The 21,560-nt window shown below is 39.9% G+C and overlaps 1 protein-coding gene across 4 annotated transcripts in view; it reads right to left on the reverse strand.

Annotated features, from left to right (window-relative positions):
* The window catches only part of ENOX2 (ecto-NOX disulfide-thiol exchanger 2), a 319,462-nt gene that overhangs the window by 88,338 nt on the left and 209,564 nt on the right, over positions 1 to 21,560 (reverse strand). For all 4 annotated transcript variants that reach the window (XM_030934490.1, XM_030934489.1, XM_030934491.1 and 1 more), the window contains one exon: positions 3,315 to 3,449. In XM_030934490.1, the coding sequence (XP_030790350.1) occupies positions 3,315 to 3,411 (97 nt within the window). In that variant the 5' untranslated portion in view covers positions 3,412 to 3,449. The remainder of the gene's footprint in view (positions 1 to 3,314; positions 3,450 to 21,560) is intronic.

A 21,560-nucleotide genomic window follows, 5' to 3' on the forward strand; every position in this document is an offset into this window, starting at 1 on the left:
CACTAAGATCAGAGCAGAACTGAAGGAGATAGAGACACAAAAAACCCTCCAAAAAACCAATGAATCCAGGAGTTGGTTTTTTGAAAAGATCAACAAAACTGACAGACCGCTAGCAAGACTAAGAAAGAAGAAAAGAGAGAGGAATCAAATAGACACAATAAAAAATGATAAAGGGGATATCACCACCGACCCCACAGAAATACAAACTACCATCAGAGAATACTATAAACACCTCTAGGCAAATCAACTAGAAAATCTAGAAGAAATGGATAATCTCCTGGACACTTACACTCTTCTAAGACTAAACCAGGAAGAAGTTGAATCCCTGAATAGACCAATAGCAGGCTCTGAAATTGAGGCAATAATTAATAGCCTACCCACCAAAAAAAGTCCAGGACCAGATGGATTCACAGCTGAATTCTACCAGAGGTACAAGGAGGAGCTGGTACCATTCCTTCTGAAACTAATCCAATCAATAGAAAAAGAGGGAATCCTCCCTAACTCATTTTAGGAGGCCAACATCATCCTGATACCAAAGCCTGGCAGAGACACAACAAAAAAAGAGAATTTTAGACCAATATCCCTGATGAACATCGATGCAAAAATCCTCAATAAAATACTGGCAAACCGGATCCAGCAGCACATCAAAAAGCTTATCCCCCATGATCAAGTGGGCTTCATCCCTGGGATGCAAGGCTGGTTCAACATTCGCAAATCAATAAACGTAATCCAGCATATAAACAGAACCAAAGACAAGAACCACATGATTATCTCAATAGATGCAGAAAAGGCTTTTGACAAAATTCAACAGCCCTTCATGCTAAAAACTCTCAATAAATTCGGTATTGATGGAACGTACCTCAAAATAGTAATAGCTATTTATGACAAACCCACAGCCAATATCATACTGAATGGGCAAAAACTGGAAAAATTCCCTTTGAAAACTGGCACAAGACAGGGATGCCCTCTCTCACCACTCCTATTCAACATAGTCTTGGAAGTTCTGGCTAGGGCAATCAGGCAAGAGAAAGAAATCAAGGGTATTCAGTTAGGAAAAGAAGAAGTCAAATTGTGCTTGTTTGCAGATGACATGATTGTATATTTAGAAAACACCATTGTCTCAGCCCAAAATCTCCTTAAGCTGATAAGCAACTTCAGCAAAGTCTCAGGATACAAAATTAATGTGCAAAAATCACAAGCATTCTTATACACCAGTAACAGACAAACAGAGAGCCAAATCAGGAATGAACTTCCATTCACAATTGTTTCAAAGAGAATAAAATACCTAGGAATCCAACTTACAATGGATGTAAAGGACCTCTTCAAGGAGAACTACAAACCACTGCTCAGTGAAATAAAAGAGGACACAAACAAATGGAAGAACATACCATGCTCATGGATAGGAAGAATCAATATTGTGAAAATGGCCATACTGCCCAAGGTTATTTATAGATTCAATGCCATCCCCATCAAGCTATCAATGAGTTTCTTCACAGAATTGGAAAAATCTGCTTTAAAGTTCATATGGAACCAAAAAAGACCCTGCATTGCCAAGACAATCCTAAGTCAAAAGGACAAAGCTGGAAGCGTCACGCTACCTGACTTCAAACTATACTACAAGGCTACAGTAACCAAAACAGCATGGTACTGGTACCAAAACAGAGATATAGACCAATGGAACAGAACAGAGTCCTCAGAAATAATACCACACATCTACAGCCATCTGATCTTTGATAAACCTGACAAAAACAAGAAATGGGGAAAGGATTCCCTAGTTAATAAATGGTGCTGGGAAAATTGGCTAGCCATAAGTAGAAAGCTGAAACTGGATCCTTTCCTTACTCCTTATATGAAAATTAATTCAAGATGGATTAGAGACTTAAATGTTAGACCTAATACCATAAAAACCCTAGAAGAAAACCTAGGTAGTACCATTCAGGACATAGGCATGGGCAAGGACTTCATGTCTAAAACACCAAAAGCAACGGCAGCAAAAGCCAAAATTGACAAATGGGATCTCATTAAACTAAAGAGCTTCTGCACAGCAAAAGAAACTACCATCAGAGTGAACAGAACAGGCAACCTACAGAATGGGAGAACATTTTTGCAATCTACTCATCTGACAAAGGGCTAATATCCAGAATCTACAAAGAACTCAAACAAATATACAAGAAAAAAACAACCCCATCAAAATGTGGGCAAAGGATATTAACAGACATTCTCAAAAGAAGACATTCATACAGCCAACATTTCTTAATTCATTATTAGTATTGCTGTCTAGCATAGCCCACCCTCATTATAACTTACAAGGATTTAAAATCTGCACTGCAATTGTGAAATAATATTTTGGGGGGTGTAGCTAACTATATAAATAAATGGCAAGGCAAAATGGCACTACTCTAAATCTGTTTATCAACTTTAATGTGCCTGTGAAACACCTGGGGATCTTGCGAAAATGCAGCTTCTGATTCAGTAGGTCTGTGCTGGGGCCTGGGATTCTGGGATTCTAAGTTGTTCCCAGGTTATGCAGGGCACACTTTGAATAGCAAGGTTCTAGATTGGCCTGGTCCTGTTGTGCTTTTAAGTAGAGTCACAATTAATTGAATCTGGGTAGATGAATGTTCAGGCTGTTTACAAAGCTGCCTCAGGCTCCTTGAGATGGCAATTCCCAAATGTCTTCAAAAATTCATTGTAACAATTAATTAGCTCTCACTGTCCCGGAAGCTTTTTTGTGTCTAAACAAAACCCTTCAGGTGCTGTGATGTTCTGCTTCTCATTTTGTCTTTAGTGGAGGCGGAGTTAGTCCACCATGTCAATTCTATTACGGTTTACTTTGTTTATGTATATATGTATGTGTGTGTGTGTATTTACGCACAGTTATTCAATGTTAAAAACAGTCTTTGGGCTGTCCTCCACCATCTCCTTTCTCTCCTCTAGGAATCTAAGATTTTGGAGATATCTACATCAGTTCTCTTTCTGTCTCCATGTTTATTTGCCTCCTCTATGAAATCTATAAAATTACACAAGCTTTGTAATTCCTCGCCAAAATCCTCTTGCCTTGTATTTCAAAGAGCTGTTTAAAGCTTCAATGACCCTAGCCTGCATTGGATATACCCCCAGCATGTCCAAAGCGCAAAATGGAGTATACTAGTAACTACCGGCCATCCAGACTATAAAGCTCATATTACAAAAATGCACACTCTAGGCAGAATCTGGTAAATGTCAACTTCAAAATAAGTTGTGTCATACTGCTATATTTATTACCACATGGTCAATAAAAATAAGCACTTGCGAGGTGATTAAAAATAACATACCAGGTAAAATTGGTTGTCCGGCAATTCCCAGCGGTGCCATTCCAAGATTATTCATTGCTGTGGCCCATGCAGTTGGATCAGACATAGGTAGTGTCATTGCAGTGGAATCCACATTCAGAGTTCTACTGTTATCGGCTGAAAAGAAATGACAAGCAAAATAATTTGTTGTGTTAAGGCTCTAGCATCTAGTTTACTTATAAACATAAATTCTGGCAAACTCTTTAGAGAAATGGCTGGAGAAATGGACAAGTGGTGAATCAGGCCTCAATGCCAGCTTTCTTACAAGGGTTAAAACAATACAGCTTGAACTGGCAGGAAGTCATGGAATTTGAAAGCAATTTACCAGATGGCATTTTAGTATAAGTGTTTGCTTCCTTCTCTCCCTTTCTTCCTTCTCTCTCTCTCGTTTTTTTTTTTTTTTTTTTTTTTTTTTTTTTTTTTTCAAGCATACTCAACAGAGGAGCTTGGAATGATTAAGAAGTTTCCTATTCTTCTCATAGTCTACTAGCATATGATTACTTCAGCAGCTTCTATCCAAACTACTTATGCATGTAAAGCAAGAAAAAAACATCCTAGGGCTTCTGTAGTTGGCAATAAAAGATGAGAATTATACTCCTGATGTAATTTCATATCTTTGAGGCAGTACTATTGAATAGAGCTGGACACATAATCAGCAGACATCAAATTAGCTGAATGACAATTTTGGGGGTTAGGGGAACAATGAGAAAAAGCAGACTAGAGACACAGTCCCTGCCCTCAAAGGTTGTACAATAAAATTGAAGATACTGATGATGATGGTGATGATTATTACCATTATCACTACCTCCACCCACTACTACCTCTGTTGAACACTTACCGTATACCAGGTAAATCACTTGGCACGCATCATTCTCATTTAACTTTCAGAACAGCCCTATGAGGTAGGAAACTATTTATATCTCCATTTAATAGAAGTTTTAGAGACATTTAAGAGAAGTTTTGAAAGGTCAAATATATTGTCCAAGGTCATACAGAATGTATAATTTTTAGCCACTATGCTTTACTGTCTTCAGTTAAACAACTAGGAAACAATGAAAGACTCAAATGGTATAGATCAGAAATGTTCCTGTAGTTTATGGTATGCAGAGCTACTATGGCCTGACTAAGCAGGAAATACTTCATGGAGAAAATAGGACTGAAAAGAATGGACCAGATTTATATAGAGCATGTCATGAGTGATGAGTAGTTATTAGATAGGTAAAGTAAAGGGGCCAGACATCCCAGGAGCAGGAATGATATAAGCAAAGACATTGAAATGGGTTTTATAAGCACGTACATGTACACAGTATTGGGAGAGATATAGTCATGAGTCATCTGAGCACAAACGGACTTTTGTTTTGGGAAATTTTCCTCTGACTACTGATAGCCATAGAAAAAATATTTCTATGGCTTTTTTCCTACCTCCCAGTACACACTTCTGCCAATTACAACCCATGAAGGCAACTCTGTTCTAATAGTAGCTTGCTAAAGTCCAAGGCAACACCAGGGTTGACCCTTGCCAGGGTTACTTATACATGTGCTCTTTTGGTCACTGATTGGTCAGAACAAGCAAATGTAAATGTTTAAAAACATTATTTCTGAAATATTAGTTTTTGTCTTTTCTGTGCTGCCTTTGCCTCCTCCCCCTTAATCCCCTCTTCACACACACACGGTGATTGATGGCACTAAGTGTTCATTAATTACAGTCAGAAGTCACATTTCAGAGCTAGTGATTTCTCCATGTGTAGGAACTTTAGTCGTCATATCCAGCTTTCAGTGTTCTCTCACAAAGGCATATCCAAAGGCTAGAAATAGCCTCCTTGCAAATATTATCAAGAAAACAAACATGGGATGCTGAATATCCTTTGGGTTGAGAGTTTACATAGTGATAATTAGTCTACTTGGACTTCCAAGCCCCCAGCTAGGGGAGATTTTAGAGAATGTTATAGCTGAAAGATATCTTTACAGATTATTGAGTCTACACCCTGATTTTCTCTGGTTGCTGGAGAATCACTCCCAGAAGAAACTGGTAGGTTTAGAAGGACTGGAACGCAATGCCAAAAATAATTTCTTGCAACAGTTTGGTTACTCATTGGTTCTGCAGTCCTGACAAATATTAAAACGAACAAACAAACAAACAGGAACACTTCTCAGTGAAGGATTTTGAGGTCAAAGAATGAAAATTTATAATGTATCAACCTAGCCAAACTCTGGACTAATTAGGGGCGGGATAAGTGTTTGCGGGAAGACAACGATCTCAATTACAATTTTGAGGGAAAATACAGTATTGTTATTTTCAAAACGTATAGTAATTCACAATGCTTGTTAAAATGTTAGCAAGTAGAGTTCCTGCTATGCTTGTTTACAGGAACAGATAAGGAACATGTGTAATTAACAGCATTATTTTGCCTCAATGAATGTGGTTCTTAAATACTTAGGAAATTTTGCTTTAAATGTCCTTCTTATCGCCCTTCCATCCCCTAACGCCCATCTCCACCTGTCAAAATCCCACTCATTTTTGAAGGGCCACCTCAAATGCTACCTTGTTTGTGAAACTGAAATGGCTAGGTGGGAAGGACTCCCTGGCAGAGCCTCCCAATGACCTGCACCCTGGGGTGGAGCCTTGGAAGTTCATGTGTTTGCAGTGGGAAGGAGCCTGGCCCCTCCTCTTCCTGGGTGGAACCTGGGATTCAATCTACCAGGTGGGAAGCATACCAGCAGGGTTCTGGCCTTGCAGAGGGTCCCTGTTTCCCTTTTTTACCCCTCTTTCCCCAATAAATTCCATTTTTCTCACCCTTCAAAGTGTCTGCAAGCCTAATCTCTCATGGCTGTGTGACAAGGACCTGGCTCTTAGCTGAACTAAGGAAAAAATCCTATAACAAAACCACTTCATTGGAATTACTTCTTCTGATGTGTTCTCATAGCATTTTATCTAGAATTTGATTTTCACATGTTTGCTCATTCTCTCACTCATTCCCTGCAAAGTAAACTTTTTTGAGTCTTACTATATGCCCTGCTGTTTTGCTAGTAAATAGGAATACAGAGATGAACAAAACTCATTTACTGCTCTGGAAGAATTCAAAATATAGTGAGAGGGACAGACATATAAACAATCCAATATAAATTATTATAATAAGTACTGTAATTAAACCATGAGTGGAGTGCTCTGGGAACACAGAGGAGTAATTAAAGCTGCTGGAATGGGTTTGGGTATATGTGTTTCTGGTTGTGGGGTGAAGGAGGAATGCCACGGAAGCCTTCACTGGGAAAGAATCATTTGAAATGAGTCTTTAAGGAGGGACAGGATTTTCTTCCAGGTAGTGAATGGAAGACTGGGGTAAAAAGAGCATTCCAGTAACTGGTACCAAAACAGAGATATAGACCAATGGAACAGAACGGAGCGCTCAGAAATAATACCACACATCTACAGCCATCTGATCTTTGATAAACCTGACAAAAACAAGAAATGGGGAAAGGATTCCCTATTCAATAAATGGTGCTGGGAAAATTGGCTAGCCATAAGTAGAAAGCTGAAACTGGATCCTTTCCTTACTCCTTATACGAAAATTAATTCAAGATGGATTAGAGACTTAAATGTTAGACCTAAAACCGTAAAAACCCTAGAAGAAAACCTAGGGAATACCATTCAGGACATAGGCATGGGCAAGGACTTCATGTCTAAAACACCAAAAGCAATAGCAACAAAAGCCAAAATTGACAAATGGGATCTAATTAAACTAAAGAGCTTCCACACAGCAAAAGAAACTATCATCAGAGTGAATAGGCAACCTACAGAATGGGAAAAAATTTTTGCAATCTATTCATCTGACAAAGGGCTAATATCCAGAACCTATAAAGAACTCAATCAAATTTACAAGAAAAAAACAACCCCATCAAAAAGTGGGCAAAGGATATGAACAGACACTTCTCAAAAGAAGACATTCATACAGCCAACAGACACATGAAAAAAATGCTCATCATCAATCGCCATCAGAGAAATGCAAATCAGAACCACAATGAGATACCATCTCACACCAGTTAGAATGGCAATCATTAAAAAATCAGGAAACAACAGGTGCTGGAGAGGATGTGGGGAAATAGGAACACTTTTACACTGTTGGTGGGACTGTAAACTAGTTCAACCATTATGGAAAACAGTGTGGCGATTCCTCAAGGATCTAAAACTAGATGTACCATTTGACCCAGCCATCCCATTATTGGGGGTATACCCAAAGGATTATAAGTCTTGCTGCTATAAAGACACATGCACATGTATGTTTATTGCAGCACTATTCACAATAGCAAAGACTTGGAATCAATCCAAATGTCCATCAGTGACAGACTGGATTAAGAAAATGTGGCACATATACACCATGGAATACTATGCAGCCATAAGAAAGGATGAGTTCGTGTCCTTTGTAGGGACATGGATGCAGCTGGAAACCATCATTCTCAGCAAACTATCGCAAGAACAGAAAACCAAATACCGCATGTTCTCACTCATAGGTGGGAATTGAACAATGAGACCACTTGGACACAGGAAGGGGAACATCACACACTGGGTCCTATTGTGGGGAGGGGGTAGGGGGAAGGGATAGTATTAGGAGATATACCTAATGTAAATGATGAGTTAATGGGTGCAGCACACCAACATGGCACATGTATATATATGTAATAAACCTGCACGTTGTGCACATGTACCCTAGAACTTAAAGTATAATAATTAAAAAAAGAGCATTCCAAGAAGCAAGAAGCACCAAGCATTTATCACTGACTGCTTTGGATTATTGATATTGTGTACATGTCTCCCTTCTGCTGGCCTGCCTGCCTCTTTTAGGTCAGGGACTGGGTTTGAGGCATTTTCTTTCCTTATTTCTTAGTTTAGCATCTAGTGTAAAGTAGGTATTCAAGAAATATTTAAATTAATAAAGAAAATTAATTTACATTGATTTTGGGCACAATAAGTAATCTATACAATGACACTCATTGATTATTTGCATACCTTTTCAGAATGACAAATTGTCTTAAATAGATGGCATTATTGCTATGCCAATTCTTTCTCTAGGACAGCTGAATACTTGTAGAAATTTGCTTAGTTACAACCAGGGATATATGCCCAATCAGTAACTCAGTTTGATCTCATTAGCTATGATCTTTTTCCCATATCGGCATAATCATACAGAAAAGCTTGCAAAATTTTGTTTTAAAAGGGAAATCCCAGATGATCACCTCTGGCAGCAATCTGGATTCAAGGTCCACAGTAACAAAACATGTTGTGCTAAGCATCTGTTTAGAATTATCACTTAGTGGTGGAAAAGTTAAGTTCTGGCCTGATCCACTTTCCAGACTAGAAATGGACATCTAGTAATTTTCCCCTGAATCCTACAATTCCTGGTAGCAGCCAAGAATATTCAGAAGGCGAGTGCTACTGGCTGTCAAGTGGTCTTCAAAATACTTACCCCAAGTCTGAAGAACATGTCCTGCCATGCTGGTTCTCCTATTCTGCTGTGTGACAAGTTCTCAAGAGGTCAGAGATTGTAGAGTGGTTGTAAGTAAGTGCCTTCTAGGTAATTTGGTTGAAGATATGGCACTTTGGAATAAGCTCCATTAGCACCAAAAGAATACAAGATTTGGAAGTGATCACCTACTTCAACTTGGTATCATTTTATAACTCAAATCTCTGCCATCTGTTTATTTTTGTCTTGTTGATACATCGCTGATTAACTTGTCAATCACTGTCAAAGTTATTTGATTTTGAAGACTCTACACACACACACACACACACACACACACACACAATTTCCTCTGAAACAAGGACAATATTATGTTGGTGCCATCTCTTCAACTATATTCTTTCATTAAGACAAAAACTCTCCTTCACTGATGATTTACTCTCCTACAATTCTATTTATCATGTCCAAGCGTATATCCATTGGTTTTTATGCTTACTGTTATTTTGTTACACATTATTGTGCAAAGTTGAGGAGACAGTTTTGTCAACAAACATCTATTGAAAGCCTGTTAACCACAGGAAGCAATCCTGTCTAATCATCAAGAGCATTGGTCTGGGAGTCAAATGGCTCTGGACTAGAGTCTAACTCTACTACTTAGCAACTGTAATGTGCTTATTCACTTTCTTTCTTCTCCTCTTGCCTGCCTGCCTTCTGGTCTTCCTTTCATATTTACCATACATTCACTGAACATTTTCTATGTGTCAGGCAGTATCGTAGATGTTGAGGATATTAGAGTGAGTCAAAGAGACCTCATCCTTGCTCTTGTAGAACTTATACTCTAATGCAATAGACAGATATTAAAATACAAATAATTATAAAATAATTATGCATTGTAATAAGTGTTATGAGGAAATAACTGTGTTTGATGAAAAAATGGCAAGCTATTAAATTAGGAAAACGAAAGCATCCACCTTATAGGTTTGTTGAAGATTAGATAACGTGGGTAAAAAATTTAGCATGTCTTCTGGCTCATATTTAGCACTCAGTAAATGGCCATAATAACATGGTAATAGTTATTGCAGTGGTGTCATCCTGGCTCACTTCAACTTCCGTCTCCTGGGTTCAAGTGATTCTCGTGCCTCAGCCTCCCGAGTAGCTGGGACTATAGGCATGTGCCACCACGCCCAGCTAATTTTTATACTTTTAGTAGACATGGGGTTTTACCATGTTGACCCAGCTGGTCTTGAACTCCTGACCTCAAATGATCCACCTGCCTCCCCAAGTGCTGGGATTTACAGGCATGAGTTAATTAGGTGTGAGGCGAATAGTTAACATGGTAAACTATGAGGAAGTGGTCACAGACCTTGAAGGGCTCAAAGTCTACTGAGAGAACTAAGCGTATACATGAATTACTAGAATACATTGTATGAATAATGAATAATTGCTCATATAATAATGAATAATGAATAATGAAACTGAGGCACAGAAAGTTTAAGTGATCAGCTCAACATTGCACAGCTAATAAGTGGTAGAGCAGGAATATAAGCCCAGTCAGCTCTGATGCCAATGCTCACAATGTAACTCATCACACTAAACTCTCTTCCAAAGAGTACATTTATTTTGTGTTCTCCTGGCTCATTGAAGACATTGCTATCATAGCCCTTACTACATTATATTTTTCGGGTATTTTTCCATGTCTGTCTCTCCCCAGAAAGCTTATTCCTCCCTGTTATTCCTAGTGCCTAGACACAGTGTCTGACATAGAAAAGATGTTCAACAAGCTATTTTAAACAAATACATGAGGAAATATAAGAGTATACAAAAGAGTCCTCCACAGATATTCTTTCCAGAAGCAGGTGTCAAGCTATTCAGAACAGGATACTACTCCATCATTGTACTGCGATAAAATCTCTTTTGGAGGGTTTCTTTTGAGGGCTGAGTGTTAAACAAAAATTTCAAATGGAAAAAGAAAGAAAGATAAAATGGTGACAATTTGAAGTATTATAATCCTTACATGCTGATAATATAAAAAATTCACAATTACAGACATACAAACTTCAAGGAAGATAAATCTGGGGATGGGAAGATAGCATCACTGAGAAATTCTTCACTTATGAGAAGGAACTCAAATTTCTTAGAGAATTTAAGGTAATGAAATTACTAAAATAAAAGTCCATGTAGCAGTCATATTTGTTAATTCCTTGAGGCCACGGGACATAAACCTCATTTACTTTTTGTATCCTTTACTGTGGCTAGCTCAAAGTAGGTGCCAATAAGTGTGTTTTTAAATAAGAGAACTCTACAAGACCTCAGCACCTGTACAAAGTGTAGCTTTCCTCCATAGCCTATTTCATAGACCCACAGCCATCTAAAATCTCTTTGCATTGTGTGGTCCTGAACTGTCAACTTGGCTCTCTAGCCATTTTTGCAGGAAGAAGATAGCAGTCTCAGCTGGGCGCGGTAGCTCATGCCTGAAAATCCCAGCACTTTGGGAGGTAGGTGGATCATTTGAGGTCAGGAGTTCAAGACCAGCTGGGTCAACATGGTAAAACCCCATGTCTACTAAAAATATAAAAATTAGCTGGGTGTGGTGGCACATGCCTATAGTCCCAGCTACTCAGGAGGCTGAGGCACGAGAATCACTTGAACCCAGGAGACGGAAGTTGCAGTGAGCCGAGATCACACCACTGCATTCCAGCCTGGGTGACACAGTGAGACTCTGTCTCGAAAAAAAGAAAGAAAGAAAAGAAAGAAAGAAAGAAAAGAAAGAAAGAAAGGAAGGAAGGAAGGAAGGAGAGAGAAAGAGAGAGAGAAATAAATAAATAAATAAATAAACAAATAGTGGTCTAAAGGTGGGTGGGACATGGGACATCAGGCCTTCAGAATGCACTAGGACTCAGATAAATGATGAATAATAGTTTTATTTTTAATACTTTAAGTTCTGGGATACATGTACAAAACATGCAGGTTTGTTATATAGGTATACACGTGCCCTGGTGGTTTGCTGCACCCATCAACCTGTCATCTACATTAGGTATTTCTCCTAATGCTATCCCTCTCCTAGCCCCCGACCCCCTGACAGGCCCTGGTGTGGGATGTCCCCCTCCCTGTGTCCATGTGTTCTCATTGTTCAACTCCCACTTATGAGTGGGTACATATGGTATTTGGTTTTCTTAATAGTTTTAATGATAGCAATTATAATAAGACTAATAAGAGTTAACAGTTATATAATGCTTACTATGCACCTCACACTGTTCTAGGCACTTTATGTATATTAATTTAAAACTCACAACAATCCTGTGAAGTAGGTCTTTTCATTATCCCCATTTTACTGATGAGGTAATAGGAACAGAGAAGTTAAGCAAGTTATCCATAGTTATATAGCTAGCTTGCAGTAGAGCTGAATTCAAACTCAGGTAGTCTGGCTCCACAATTCATGCTCTTGACCACTGTGCCCTACTAAACTAGGGGATTCATCAAATTATGTAATATTTGAGATGAGGGCTCTAGAGCTCATCATTATACAGATGGGTGCTCTCAATGTCCTCTATTGCAGTGCTAAGTTTGCCCCGCAGGGAACATTTGGCAGTATCTGGTGACATTTTTGATTGTCATACCTGGCAGCAGGTAGTTGCTACTGACATCTAGTAGAGGCTAGGGGCACCGCTAAACATCCTATAACGTATGGGGCATCCCCCTGCAAGAACCAATTATCTGGCCTAAAATGTCAATAGTGCTGAGGTTGAGAAATTCTGCTCTACTGTAGCAATTTTTATGTGTTCTTACTGGAGAACACCTTATACTCCTGGTTTCTTCCACAATCCTTTTCCATCTATCACATGTATAGGCAACTCCAACTTCTGTAGTTTATGCCCTACCCTACTCTCTTATGCTATTGTGCAACTAAGACTAATCTGATCAAACCCTCCTCCCTGACCCCATCTCAAGAACCTATTAACGCTTTCAGCACAGTTACTTCTATGCTTCGCATCAAAGAAATGATCCTTGTCGTGGGGAGTCCAGGTACCATGGAATGCTGATGGGTTGCTGTTTGAGAATAGTCCTGGAAATAGCAGTAGGCACACCATGACAAAGGAAAGAGAAAGGAATTTTAGAAAATGCTTGCACAAAATGTGGAAGAAAACCTCATTTCTGGCATATCACATAGGACCTCGCATACAGTAGGCACTTAAGAAGTATTTTTCATGAAAGATTATGACCCAGGGGCAGGGTTGGGTGTCCTACCAAGGAATAACATTGTGTCTTCTGTTCTCTAAGGGAAAGGAAATAGCAGAATAAATCACATTTGGGGTCTGCATTAAGCCTGGGGCTCAAGGCTTTATCTTTTGCGTGGTATTTATTGCTTATGAAGCAATATATTATGGCAGTGCAGGTGTTATTTTGACTCTCTCTTCATATTCCTTGAAAATTAACGAGCTATCATTGTTTGTGAACAATGCACTAAAGCCCGAGACATGGGCCACAGTCCCTCCTATTGCAGACGTCAAGTGACGCCACAACTTGCATCACTGTGATGCAGGCGAGAGAACTGACAGGGGCTTTTGCAGGCTTTTGTAATACAAGGCTCCCAGATGGCTTGAGAGAGATGATGCTATTAGACAAGCAGGATGGATCAAAGAGCCACTCAAGGGAATCAAGATGTCATAATATTTTTTTCCTTGAGAAAGGACAGGGAGATAAGGGAAGGGAAGGCAAAGGGAGGCAAGGGAAGGGTCTTTTTGCTGGCCCATATATATATAGTAGGGAGTCATTTTCACATGAGTTGTGAGTATGGCAGAGTGGGAGTTGGAAGAGAGTAGCTTGATCCTCAAGGTATACAGATGAGAATCTCAGGGTAGAGGGTGCTTTCACAAACTAAACCTCATCCTGGAAGATTTATTGTTTTAGTCTATAAGCTAGAGGGTCCTGAAGACAGCCGCCTCTGTATTGGAGCAGTTATCAAGATGTTCAATATTTAAATTAGATCAGTTTAAAGCCATGGAGCCAGGCCAGCCCTCCAGATGGCAGTTGCAGTGAGGGTGTGGTACAGTGAGGAAGAAGAAGGCCACAGAGTTTGGTATGTGCCTCTCCAAGGAACTCACAGCACATACCCTACATTTATGAAGGCAACAAGGTATAGTAGAAGGAATATAGGACTGGGAGCCAGATAGATCTAAAATCAAGTCTTGGCTGTACTCCTGACTAGCTGAATGATTTTAGGCAAGTTCCACAAACTTTTTAACCTGTTTATTCACTTGTAGCTAGGGATAATGATACCTATCTTTCATATAAAGGATAATGATAATGACGTTGATTCCTAATATTGATTAAATGCTTATTATGTGCTAAACATTGTTTTAAAGCTTTGCATGTATTATTACAGTAGGTAGCTAGCCAGGCATGAGTGGGGCAGGAGAGGGCTCCCTCAACCCCACCAGGAATGTCAGGCGACTATCAGGTAGTTGTCACACTGCCTCTCTAAAATAATAATTGATCATAGCCAGTGCCAGGGAAAGGTAGTTTCCCAATAAATAAAAACACCTAAAACTGGTGATTGGCAGCATCTCAATAAGATCTCCGATATTGGGCAAGTGGGCTCAAGCATGCACATTAAGAGACAAAATGGCACAGTTTAACTGATATATGACCTTCTAGGGGCATTCCACTGGAACAGGGAAGAACACTTCAGGTAAGCATGTGTACAACTCTACTAAACACACTGAGCATGCTCACCTCCCAAGTGCTAGCAGGCAGCTTACCCTAAGGGAAGAATCAAGGGAAATGGGATGCAAGATGCTGGAAGTATGCCAGCATATAAAACCCTAGGTCCAAAGTCAAACAGGGCACTTGACCTCCAAGATATCCACTTAGCCCTCTTCCAAGTGTACTTTACTCTCTTTTCATTCCTGTTCTAAAGCTTTTTAATAAACTTTTACTACTACTAAAACTTGCCTTGGTCTCTTCTTCTGCCTTATGCCCCTCAGTCAAATTCTTTCTTCTGAGGAGGCAAGAACTGAGGTTGCTGCAGACCTGTATGGATTTGCCACAGGTAACTCGGATACTTCCACCACTGACAGTTTTATACAATATAATCCTTACAACAACTCTATGAGACAAGTGATATTTATCATTATATCCGTTTTATAGACAAGGAGTATGAAACACAAAGAAGTTAACAAGTTGCTCAAGGCCACAGATATAGTTGATGTTGGAATTGGAATTCAAATTCAGGAAATATGGCTCCAGAGACAACATGCTTAACCACTGAGCTAGATACCATCACTAAGAATGCTGAGCCCAATACCTGACACAGAGGAAGTACCTGATCATGACTTTAACCCTACTTCCTTTATCTTTCTCTTCCCTTTTTCTGGCAAGGAAGAAATCATTCAAATGCCCTGTGCGGGATCTCTGAGCTGCAGCCAAGGGCTTCTTTGGTAATTTCAGGGTGGGCTGGCATGGGCTGAAGAATCTCAGGGATAGTACTTTTCAGTTCAAGGTTATTAGGCAAATTGAGCCAGGAGAATAGGTTAAGGTTGGACCAGGGGTTCTGGAATACCATCAGGCTCCACTGTGGGAAACTTAGAGGGCTTCCTCAGCTACTAAGAGCAGTGGCTGACTCCCCTAGAGAGGCTCTTTTGGGGCTTTTCTGGACTACAGTCTGTAATTGCTAATCCCCTGGCTTCATGGACTTCTCAGGTACCTGTGAACTAATGTTACTTGGTCTAGAGTGAATGGCTGACTATGGTCCTCTAATCTAGGATTACATCATCACATTTATTTCATATTTTCTTACCTAATATTTAGGTAAAGAACACCAAAAAGCATAGATGGGCCTCAAAAAAAAAAAAAATGCTACCTATCTCAGTTCCTTTAATATCTGCACTAATTGCCTGTTAGGTCATACAATTCTTTTCCCGGTTTTAAAACAAACACATAAATATTACTGTCAGGACCCCAGATGTTGTAGTTACTGGTTTTCAACTAGAAATCTTAATATTTAAACTAATCAACTAACTGCATTTCAGGTACTGAGCATGCTCTTTAAGTTAATGGCATGGCTGCTGGTGGGGGTGGGGGTGGAGAAAGAAAAAAATAGAAGCATAAACTTTGTTAAGTTCCCAAAGCTCTGTGGTCTGTTCTTTCCCAAGGTAAGTTGAGTAAAAGGTGACTTGGCAACACTGCTGCTATGCTCTCAGATGTCTGGCAAAGATCTCTTGGAGGAAAAAAATACCCACACCAGTCCTGGGGCTAATCCACAAGCTGTTTTGCTGTAGCCCTTGTTGCTGAAAATCTTTCCAACGTGTTTCAGTCTACTTCCTTGCCATAGAAAATAGAGTATGACAAGGATAAATATAGCATGAACAAGATCTGGAGTTTGGAAGGCTAGTTTGAACTCTGGCCCTACCATTTACTCACTATGTAGCAATCACTTACACCTGTGTTTGTCAAATTACATTCCAACCATGTGCATCAGAATCACCTTGGGTGCTTGCTAAATAGGCCAATTTCTAGGGTTCACTGCTGAAGTTTTCACCTGGGTGGCACTGGCGACTCTGCCTGTTGAACAAGTACCCTAGGGAACTCTTATACCCACTACAAATTTGAGAAACACAGAGCTTCAGTTTTCTTATCTATAAATAAGAATGATGCCACCCTTTCACAGGGTTGTGGTGAAAACAACATAGGTAATCAATATGTGCTAGTTGTACCTGAATCTTTGAGTGAAGTTATTGCAAGGCTACGAGATACATTCTGAATATTAATTTAACAAACTTGTGAAAGCCATATACTATGTGGTGGTACCCAGGTGAAAACTACATGTTTTCCTGTCCTTTGAGGGGCTCATAGACTAGTGGGAGTGGCAGATATGAAAACAAAAACTACTGTACAGTTTAAAAATGGCTAAACAGATATGAAGAAGGGGGAGACAGTTCCCCTGTTAGGATGGCACTAAGAAGAGGAGGTGGTGGAGGAGGGAGGGGAGCGCTGTGGAAGTGATGTGAAGCTGGAGGAAGTGACTTTAAACTGAGTTTTGAAAACTAAGCCAATTATCATGGTACTACAAATATCTTAAAAGGTACAGAATAAGGCTGTATTTGTACTAAGTCTAAAACCTAGAATGGAAGTCGTTCTTGTTTGGGGAAATGGGAGTGAGTGGAGAATATTTGCCATATCAATTTCCTTATCATTTCTCTCTCCTAAAAGTAGAATGTGGAACAACTGGAGTCATTTTGTATTCCCAGTAGGTTGACTCTGAGAGGATGGGTGTTAGGCTACATTGTTGACTTGCTGTGCAAGTCATTAACTACAAGGCCATGGTCTAAGTTGGTGGGGGGGCGGGGTGGGACCCTGGCCATGATGACTATAAATAAGTCAGGTGGTAAATCCTGCTGATAATGGGACCTTTGGCTGAAGTACTAGCTGCCTCAGCAGGGCCATCCTCAGATATTAAGGGCAATGCTATATATACACATACAGCCGCAGGAGGCAGTGACTAATGGCTCTGCCTCGGGCCAGCAGTTCTGGCCCCTTTCTTGCTTCTTTACCTCTGCAAAGCAGCCCAACTGGAGTTTTCAAACTCTACTCCAATTTGACAAATAATCAAAAGACAATAGACTTCATTACACATACCGTCACATTATCTTCACCACCCTTCATGTTTCAAAATGACTGATTTTTTCTTTTTTTGAAAACCATAACACATTCCCATCAACCACTAGAATGCATTTGGCTAGATCAGGCATGATAAACTCTCAAGCCTTAATGCTGAATGATGCTGAATGAAGAGGGAAAAAAATGGGGTTATAACGGTGGTTAAGATCAAAATCTTTGGATTAGATCTGAGTTCTAGTCCTGGTCCACCATTTACTACCTGTGTGATGCTAGGCAAGTGATTTCATGTCTCTGTGCTTTATTTTCTACATCTGAGAAATGGGATAATAATAGTACCCATCTTATAGGGCTATAGTGAAGACTAAAGGAGAAAATATACAAAACAGATCTATCGTGGTGCCTAACTTAGTAAATGCTTGTAGAATACTAGTAATTATTATCAATACACTAACAATGGTGGGCATTACCTCTGATATCTTATGGAAAACATAGATAAGGGGTAAGGAAAGAGGGGAGTGTTACAATTTCTTCAGGTGAAAAGAACATGAAAACACCAGTACAGGAACCAGCCATTAATAATATTAGATTGGTGCAAAAGTAATTGCGGTTTTGTGATTAAAAGTCATGGCAAAAACGGCAATTAGTTTTGCACCAACCTAATAGGAGAGAATGTATTTACAACAAAAAAAAGGACAAGATGGTTTATATTTAACAAGTTCTTTACCAAGAACACTGCCAGAAAAAAACAGTGAGATTAACTTGTATTCTTCTCATCTGATCGATGCATTTTCTAAAAGTGGTACTGCTAATAAAATCCTAAAAAGATTTTCCAGTGTTACCCTCCTCCACTGTATATACCCCCAACCCATCAGACCTGCTGCCAAAACCTATTTGCTTTTTCCCTCTAAAACCATGGATGACATTTGTATCTGTGCTCTCTCTCCTGATCCCCCCATCTGTGGTGGAGGAAAGCCAGAATTACTTAATGTTGTAGCTCAATTATCCATGACAAGATTGGGAAGCAAGGGGGTAGGCAGGAGAAGAACCTGCTCTTCACAGACAGCTTTCTAACAAGACAAAGGGAGATTATGGCCACGGCTGTGACCTCCACAACAGCTGGGCACAGGACACCCGCTGTATCAGCATACTCCGGGAACAATACATATGCAAGTAAATTTGGTTGGCAGTTTGTGATTCTGGGACAGTATTAATAATAGTGCCTTTCCTGAAATCTATCCTGTATGTGATGTATTTTGCCACGTTTAATTCAACAGCTCTTCTGAATATTTTAATATAGCAACAGTAGTCCAAATAGCAAACACATGTGAGTTATTAACTTTCTTTTATCCATTTCTGCTGTAACTTAAATTTTCTTCCTGAGTGAATCTCCAGGCCACTAGTGACATCACCTTTAATCTATTTGTGCATGTGTATGTGTGTGTGTGTGTGCGCGCACACACGCACGTGTGTGTGTATGTGTGTGTTTATTGGCATTAACATGGAGGAGACATAAGCTGTTAAAAAATAAAAGGCGTCTGGGCTAGTGATGATCTCCAGAGTAAACCTTACAGGGATTGGTAGAGCAAATTTGATTTGAAAATGATTACAAAGGGTGAATTCCCTGTAAATAATGAATTGGAAAGAAAATCAGGCTGGGAGTATTTGCTTATCCACTTATTTCCACATGGAAGAAAAGCTGTAATTCCTGACAGCCTGTGCTTACAGTGTGACTAGATTGGCCAGAGAGAAACCAACGGGTGATAAAAATAAGTACACAAGCCCACCAGTTCATTGCATTCTCCGTCAGGTCCAACACCAAGGAAAGCCATAAAGATAATAAGTCTTTGGATAACAGCCCATAAATCCATGGTTACAGTTCAAGCATTTAACTTTAAATTCCCAAGTGACCATGCCACTGTTCTTGCCTGTTAAAGAAGCTAGAAGTTCACTGTCAGAAAGGAGGTGAGGTGATGGGCAAGGCAGCTGAAATACTCAAAGACCCCAGGAAAATTCTGGGGAAAGCATGCCCTCCTTGCAAATCACCACTTGCTGAGAAACTAACTCGTATGTCACTGGGAGACACTGTCAGAGCCAACTGGCTAAGGTTTCTACCAAAGTGAACCTAGCTTTCAAGAGTGGCTATCTTCCTTGAAAATGTAAAGCTAATTTCTGTACATCAAATCCTATTCTTTTCCACTGACTCAGTGTCTTTTTCTAATTTTTTAAATTACATATTGAGTAGGTACACAGGAAAATTTGTAAGATACAAGTGTAAAGTATAAACAATAATGCAATGAAATTTGTATGCCCAACAAGCAGTTTAAGAAAAAGAACATCACTATTACCTTTAAAGTCCACCATGTACCCCTCTCTAATCGCTTCCATCTCCCCTCAAAGATAACTACTGTTTTGAATTTTGTGTTAATAATTCCTTGCTTATCTTTATAGTTCTACTACATAAGTTGATACTGTCTCTTCAAAAATATTTTATCTTAATTTCTAAAGGATTCTTTAGTTGCCAAGAGCTTTCTGTGCTGTTCTCCTTCATACTCCTGCCCCACCCTGCCTCCCTCTCTTCTTCCTTCTCTCTTTTTTTCTCTACCTACCTTCCTTTCTGTGTCTCTCTCACCACCCCTCCTCCACCCAGCTAGAAGAGTAGTTAGTGATCTAGGAACAAACATGAGTGCCAAAGATATCAGTTAGCAGTGAATTCATATGTAAAGGCAGTAATTATTTTTTAACATGGTTACTTTCCTTTGGTTCTTAAATGAATGCCTGCATGGGCCCTAATTCGTTTACCCAGAAGTTCAGAGGTGATCAGGGAATATGGAGGTGGCAGCAGGCTACAGAGCAGGGTGACAGAGCTGTGAGTATTGCCTAGCATGGGTACCTCAGGGGTCTGGAGCCAGAAGACCATGCTATTTGCTGGCTATGTAACTTAGGCGAGTCACTTAATATCTCTGAGCCTGGGTTCCTTCATCACAAAAATGTAGAAAACAATAATACTGATCTTACAGGGTTGATGAGATAAAGAAGGGATATTAATTGGAAAAGTATTTTGAAAGCTATAAAATACTATATAAAGGTGAGTAAACAATGTTGCTGCTCTGCTGCTGTTGATGACATCGATTTTATTAAAGTCGAGGTAAACAACTAAATGGTTACGAATTTTCTAAGTTTGGAGCTAATCCACAGATTTATCCTTGCCAGCTACCTGGTAAAGCCAGCATATCACAGATAAAATTAAAACTTCTTTTCCGATGCTTTATTACTGGTCCATGTGGAAGCTCCCCCACCCCCAACCCCCCGACTTCAAACATCTTCCTCAAATCCCACTGTACCTTGTCCAACCTGCGTGTGAGGGAGTTGTGTTTGCTCTCGTCTATGTCCGTGCCGGAGCCCAGGGCAGAAAGTAGTCACACATTATAGGCATGTAACATTTTCTCTTCCTAATCATTTCTCACAGGACAGTGCAGGTTGGTAACTCAAACAGAAATGTATGCAAGATGTGCTCAGCACCTGATCAGTTTGCGCCTGAGGAACCTTCTGAAGGTCCTGACTTTTGCCTGTGTGCTATTAACATAACCATTTGCATGTCATTTCCATTCTGTTTTTTAAAGGGTCTCTCCTTGAAGATCTATGAGAATGAGAGTAAGCAGTGGAAAGCCACGTTTCCTTTCTGCAAACGATATAATCAAATCTGTAAATGCGCAAAAACACACACGAGACGCTCCATAAAGCTGCTGGCAATTATTTCAGTGAACAGACGCAAGTTGTGCACAAATCCCCACAGCTGCCTCAGGTGTTGAAAGAAGAGATTCAAACAACAGAGGGGAAATATTGATCATCTTTTTGAACACAGAGTTAGGCTACCTGCTTAGGTGCCCAGGAGGGGGCGAGGGAGGAAGAATGCTGGTAATGTTCCCACACGTTTCCCAGCTTGAGGCTGGACAGCCACATGCCCATCTGCTGCTAAGAAAAAAAAAAAAAAAAAAACAAAAAACCAGACAGGGCTTAAACACATAGGAAAGGCTGTTTGACCTTTCAGGTTGTAAGACTCTTGCCCTCCGCCTAACAGCTGACGCCTAGAACAAGCAGGCAAGCCCCACATGGCCTCTGAAGGGGCTAGCATGGGGGCTCCAGCTGAGGGGCGGCTGCA

This window comes from Rhinopithecus roxellana, chromosome 7 (genome assembly GCF_007565055.1).
Source record: "Rhinopithecus roxellana isolate Shanxi Qingling chromosome 7, ASM756505v1, whole genome shotgun sequence".
Lineage (NCBI taxonomy): Eukaryota > Metazoa > Chordata > Mammalia > Primates > Cercopithecidae > Rhinopithecus > Rhinopithecus roxellana.